The sequence below is a fragment of the Semicossyphus pulcher genome, unplaced genomic scaffold (assembly GCF_022749685.1).
Source record: "Semicossyphus pulcher isolate SPU_LCO1_2020_fin unplaced genomic scaffold, fSemPul1.0.p SCAF_8, whole genome shotgun sequence".
NCBI lineage: Eukaryota > Metazoa > Chordata > Actinopteri > Labriformes > Labridae > Semicossyphus > Semicossyphus pulcher.
The window spans coordinates 23,014,616-23,021,595 of record NW_027211759.1 but is presented as its reverse complement, the minus strand read 5'-3'; the positions used below and the strand labels follow the sequence as shown (position 1 = coordinate 23,021,595).

General features: G+C 39.1%; 1 protein-coding gene across 1 annotated transcript; it reads right to left on the bottom strand.

The window, feature by feature from the left end:
- Positions 1-75: 75 nt before the first annotated feature.
- LOC138612713 (zinc finger protein OZF-like) lies at positions 76-6,108 on the bottom strand. Its single transcript, XM_069686116.1, has 3 exons — positions 5,916-6,108; positions 4,369-5,268; positions 76-446 (listed from the first exon to the last, which is right to left on the bottom strand). The coding sequence occupies exons 1-3, from the start codon at positions 6,106-6,108 to the stop codon at positions 76-78; spliced, it is 1,464 nt and encodes a 487-aa protein (XP_069542217.1).
- Positions 6,109-6,980: the final 872 nt, after the last annotated feature.

Below are 6,980 nucleotides of genomic sequence, written 5' to 3'. Positions count from 1 at the left end.
CATGTTCTGGTTCCAAAGAAACCTCAATTAAAAAGTAACATATCAAGTAACAAATTGTAAAAAAAACCATTTACATTACCAACAGGTAGTCTTGTGTCTTTTTAAACTTGACTTTCTGGTGAATTTCATCCCACAAACAGGACAGCTGAATGGCTTCTGACCTGTGTGGAGCGTCATGTGTTGGGTCAAATTTCCTTTTTGTGCAAATCTTTTTTTACACACTGAGCAGCTGAAGGGTTTCTCTTCTGTATGGATCCTCATGTGTCGGGCAAGATTTTCACTGCGGATGAATCGTTGATTACAGACTGAACAGCTAAAGGGTTTCTCTCCTGTGTGGGTTCTCATGTGGGTGATTCGACCTGATCTATGAGCAAATCTTTTACCACAAACTGAGCAGCTGAAGGGTTTCTCCCTCGTGTGAATCTTGATATGCCGCACAGCATCTGCTTTACTAAATTGTTTCTTACAAACTGAACAGCTGAAGGGTTTTCTTGAATCACTTCTCTTACATATGACTACATTTGGAATCTGTGTGGGTCTTTGAACACAAACTGAACAATACAACAGGTTCTCTGCTGAAGGACTGTTCGTGTGGCTCTTCACACAGTTCTCAGGGTCAAATGTTTTACCACACCCAAAACACCTAAAAGACTTCTTAATCGTGTTACAACTTTTATCAACTGCAGTAACACCTTTGCTTTTCAGTGTTTTTAAAACCGACTTAGGTTTCATTGACTCCTCCCAGTCATCGTCACTGTTTTCCCTCTCAGACTCAGAAGAGTCTGAAGTCCTGTCATCACTGCTTCCTGTCTGCTTTAGCTTCACAGTGTTTGAATCTGACTGATGTTCCCTGCTCTGCTGCTCAGCTTGTTTGGATGACTCCGGAGTCTCATCTTCGTCATTGGGATAAATATCTGGAACTGATACTCCACAGCCCTCGTCATTACACTGTGTTCCCATCTCTTGGGCGGAGCTGCTGGCTGCACTTTGACTTTGCTGAAGCGGTGAGATCTGAGCCTTGTCTTCATCGTCTTCACTTTTCACAGGGACAGGTTCTTGAAGCTGCTCTCCCTCCTGACTGCTCCAGAGCTGCTCAGCCTCCTCTTTGATCTGTGGGGGCTCTGGGTCCTGCTGAATATCTGCAGAAAACACTAAAAACAAAAACAAATTAATGCAGACACATACAGTAGTAAAGGTAGTAGTAAGTCTCTTTTTAGCCTTTTACCACTTCCTTGCCTCTCCTTTCCTCAACATTGGTTTGCTCATTTGTATTCTTTGTCAACCCTTGTTAGCCTGACTAAATTCATCTGATCACTATTTATTAAAAGACTGCTCTTTTATCTTTCAGATGTGATACTTTCCATGTGTGTTTTGTCCTCCTTTGTTTTAATGTAACATATTGATTTTTGAGAATAAACCTTGTTCAGGCGAAGAGTTTAAACCTTTAACTCTTAAAACCTGCTACTTAACACACACTGACTTTTGTAAATAATTTATCATATATTAAACTCAGCTCAAACACACCAAGTATTAATCACATTTTTTTTCTGCGTCAACATAGCGCAGCATAGTACCGCCGGTCTGATTTCCAGTATGCGGCTTTTATCGCAGACTGATTAAACTAGAATTTACCATGTTTTATATTTACTGTTACTGTAACATAACTACATGATTTTATTACCCTTGCCTTAAATGGTAAATCCTGCATTTTTAAACCTGGGCCCTATGTTTGTTTTATTTTTTCTGTCTGGTTTGTGGACTGTGTTCATCAGCAGTCTGTTTAATTAAGTCACAAAAGTTAAAGTTATTCTCGTAATATTATTACTTTTTTCTAGTAAAATTACGACTTTATTCTCGAAATCTTAATTTTTTTTTTCTTTAATGTGGCCCTAATACTCCGTCGTAGTGAAGCATTAAACGTACCCATCACTGTTAAAATTTACCTGTACTTATGGTCTGTGCAGAACATGGACTTGTCTAATCATTCATCAATCACTTTTGTATTTATATAGCGCTATGTCATAACTAAAGCAATATCAAGAAATCTAACAAAAAGAGTAGGTTTAGACCGTACTATACTATTCACAGAGGCCAAACATTAATCCACCATTTATGCACACTGTGTAACTACAGCCTATTAAACAGTAAATAACCTGTTCATCAAATTTGTCATATGTCTGTTTACAGATCTGAGCTCAATCTCGCATTAGGCTGTATGAGTTGACACTGATATAACATTGTACATTAAAACTTCAGGCTTCTATTACAACTTCGACTACCAGCCTGTTCTGTGTAACCGAACTTCCGGCTTCAAAAGAGCGTCTAGTTTGCTTTGTCCCTCTTTCTCCCGCTTTGACAGATAAAGTTCCTCTTCACACTAGGGATGTGCACTTTAACTTGTCTTTTCTTTCCAGTTTCCACAGCCTTGTGTTGTTTTCACACAGCTATATGTTCACGTGCGTGCGTAAAATAGACACTGGACAGTGTATTAATATCTGTGGCCATGACTGTCGGTGCTACAGGTAGTTATGACTGAGGATAATAATAAATTTACCTCTTAGTTGCGTGTGTGTGTTTCTGCGAGTATTGGGGAGAGCACGCATCAGAATGAGTGCGCATGACGGAGAGCTTGTTGTCGATCTCTGGCTGCTCCTTCTAAAGAAGACTATTATCCAATCCAAAAAGTACATTTTAATCTTGTAGGTTAACCGGTTATTAACTATTAAGAGTGTCGGTTAACCGGTCAAAAAGAAAATCCAAATGCCCATCCCTACTTCATACTCAGATATGGTCCTATCAAACAGTCCAAATATTTCTTCGGTGGCTGCAGCTTAACTCTGATTCATCACAACTCGCAACATTTCCACTTTAGACATGTTTAAACTGTCAAACACTCTATTGAGCTTTCGACATTCGCAGCCACAACCATTTACTTCTGTGTTCTGCCCGGCAGTGACAATACGGCAACTTCCGGTCTAAAACTTTCAGAATAAATCCAAATTCTCGTAAGAGAAGTTAACTCATTAAAAAATATATAAATCTGCAATGATGCTCAAACTATATGCCAAAATACAGCAGGAGTCTGTGTTATTTTTATTTATTTAATCTTTTTATATTTACAATACAGACATTTTACACTGAAGTGATTTTCTGTCTACAACAAAATCCCTGTTTCCTGACCTGTATTTGTATCATTAAGTTTGTGGAAAGGCAAGATTACATGATTATTATGATGATTACATGTGACCAATAAAAGTATGTTTTGCAGCCTTTCCCTCTATATTCACCCCAGCACCCAGAGGCTACTGGCAGCTACCGGCTGTTTTTCTTGTTTGATATTGAAAATGTAATTTGACAAAATACATCAACCAAGAAACCCTTAATGTCAATAGGACAGCTTTAGACTAAAAAATATATTCTTACCATCTCTCTGTATATCTGTATTACATATGGTTTGACAGATTCTGCACTTCATTACATTTACAAATCTTTGTTGGTGTTTGCTTTGTGGAAGAAACCCCACATGCATACTTTGATGATAACTAAATACCAGTGTTGGTGAAAATAGCTTCATCCCAAAGAGAAAACTTTACTTAGTCATCTCTCAGCTACCCAAGTCTGCTATTGAAACTTAGCGGAAAGGCAAAAACTGTGGGTAAGAAGTTGATGCAGCCACCGTGACATAGCACACTGGTCTGTGGACTACTGTTATATTTCATTCTTACTGATCGCCAGAGGCAGTGCTTAACACTGGATGTTATCCATCTCGCACATGCGCCGGTTGAGAATTTAATGTCAACAAAGTCACATGTGACCTGGGATGACATAGGGCAGCCCTGCCTACATAAGCCCACATCATCATCAAAGATGTCCCTTGAATCTTCTTGCAGATAATCTGCGAACGCAGGTCTAAACTATAAGCTTGAAATAAAAGCAGATAGCCAATGACTCTTCGCTGTAACCACATGGTTGGAGCTACGGTTTCGTCCTCCAAGGGCTGCCTTGAGCAAATTATGGCTAAACTTATCTTCGCCGACAGAACGGTGTTTTTGCCAGTCTGGGCGGCATAATGTTACGGGTAGGCTAACGAAGGTATAAGCTATTTTTTACATGGCCTTAGTCTTCTTCTATATGTAATAATTGTTAAATTATTATTTCCACAGATGTTATGGAAAATGTTATCATACAGTATCAAAAACGAATTAATATTTACTGTTAGTTGACGCAACCCACAAGAACCAACTTGTGACTTTTTGAACAAAACGCTGTTTGTGGTCTGAATGCAGTTTCAGACAAATATCAGTTTGAAAACACAAAGCAGACAACTTCACTTGTTACTTTTCACACCAGTACACTTATGGCTTTTACAATTTCCCCGCACATTAAAACTCCTTCCACACACACTGCAGCTGTATGGTTTTTCCCCTGTATGAACTCTAATGTGTGCCTTCAAAGATACTTTCTGACTGAAAAATCTTCCACAGATTGAGCAGCCATAAGGTTTCTCCCCCGTGTGATTTCTCAAGTGCGTAATTAATGTCTTCTTCTGACTAAAACTTTTGTCACACATGGAGCAGCTGTACGGTCTCTCACCTGTATGAATTCTCAAGTGTGCGACTAATGCCTTCTTCTGACCAAAGCTTCTGTTACACACTGAGCAGCTGAATGGTTTCTCCCCGGTGTGACTTCTCATATGGCGCTTCATATTGTCCTTTGAACTGAAACTTCTGTTACAGACTGTGCAGGAGAAAGGCTTCTCCCCTGTATGGCTTCTCATGTGGGCATACAGATTTCCTTTGCTGCTTAAACTTTTACCACAAACTGTGCAACTAAATGGCCGCTCCTTGTTTTTAAATCGAATACGTTTTACTCTGCTGTCTGAACCTGCCTCTTGTTTTCTTGTCTCCTTCCAATAATCATCACTATCCTCAGTCTCTGAGTCGCAGCTTTGTAAAGATACCAGCTGACGACTGCTGTCAGTTTCTGTTTCCAGCTGTTCAGCTGAGCTGCTTGGTAGAATAGCTGCCTCTCTGCTCTCCTCAGTTTTCTTTTGATGGAGCCGAGTTTTCTCTTCATATTCTTCACTCTTCACAGTAAATGTGAACTTCATGGTATCATCCCCCTCTTGTCCTTGAAGCTGCTCTCGCTTCTGGCTGCTCCACAATTCCTCCTCCTCCTCTTTAATGTGTCGGAGCTGTGGGTTCTTGTGGTCCAGACTGTTCCTCCACTCACGCTTATCTTCTTTATTTACAAACTGTTTTTGAACACCTGAAATCAAGACCAATTGCAACTGTTACAAACCATAACAATTTATTAGTAGCAATTCATTTTAACCCCTATGCTCTCCTATATTTTCTCAATTTATTTAGTTTTAAAACCAAAATGTGATCAGCAGTGTCTCCAAAAGTCTCCATTAGTGGGTTGTAAAACGTGGGAGTAGAGTGGACGCTTTGCATAAATGCAGAAAAAGTTGCTTTGAACAGAAAAGATTTATCCTAGCACCAGATACTGTAACATCACAACAAATTGGGACCAAGAGAAGTTGGCATCATACATTGGATTATCTGTCATTATCAAAATGTAGGCCTATATGAAGCCGGAGTTGCGTGGCCAGTTGTGTTGAAGACTCTTCCTGCAAACAGCCGATCAATGTGAGAAGCATTAAAGACATCCATCACGGTAAAAGATTTTCATGTACCTACTTCTGTGTGGGAACAACAGGCTGTATAAATAGTCGGGAACATGGTGTAATGATTATGCACACTGTGTAACTACAGACTATTAAACCGTAAATAACCGGCCGATCAAAATTGTTATTTGTCTGTTTACATATCTGAGCTCGCGTTAGGCTGGATCAGCTGACACTGATATAGCATTGCACATTAAAACTTCAAGCTTCTACTACGACTACCAACCTGTTCTGTGTAACCGAACTTCCGGCTTCAAAACAGCGTCTAGCAGTTTGCGTTGTCGCTCGTTCTCCCGCCTTGAGAGATACAGTTCCTCTTCATACTCAGATATGGCCCTCACAAAGAGTCCTAATATTTCTTCGGCGGCAGCAGCTAAATGCTGATTCACCACGACTCTCAACATTTCTACTTTAGACATGTTTAAACTGTCAAATATACTCCACCACGTTGTCGACGTTCGCAGACACAACCATTTACTTCCGTGTTCTGCCTGGCAACTTCCGGTCTAAAACTTTCAGAATAAATCCTTCTTCTTCTACGTATGTATACATACATATACGTATGTGTGTGTGTGTGTGTGTATGTATGTATGTATGTATGTATGAATGACACTGTAACCACAACCAATAATATTTTTAAGATCATAGTACAATTCAATTTAATATCATCTTTCTGCATCATATTTTGAACAGTGAAGCATAACACTTTCGAGATCTTCTTCCATACTACAAAATTCACATCTTCCTGTCGTATGTTTTCCCATTTTATACAATGTACTGTTTAATCTTGTGTGCCCAAAACGTAACCTGGATATTATATACTTTTATCTCTTCTGGTTCTTGTGTTATTTGCCACACCAACTTTCCTTTGAATTCTGCAGAACCACCTTCCTGTTCTCTCTTCTTCCCTCTGCTTTTTTTTGTTTCAGTTTGTGTTTAATTGTGGTCTTCATTTCTGATTTACTAAAGGGCACTATGATGTCTATAAGCATCTTTTTTGTGGCTTCTTTTGTGAATTTGCATCCCCCCAATGTATACTGATGAACCATTACTGATTCTTTTATTGACGACTGAAATACATACTTTGTCAGCTAAGTTATTTGAAGCATCTGTATACATTTGGATATAGCTGTAGTATTTATTTTCTATATATGTATTTATTACTTGTAATGGTTGTAATATAAACTTCTGATCTTTTTTATCTAGCAATGTGAGCTCTACAATAGGGTCCGGAAGTATCCTAGGGTGTCTCCATTTTCAGTTATGCACTCCAACTCCATTTTCCAATCTT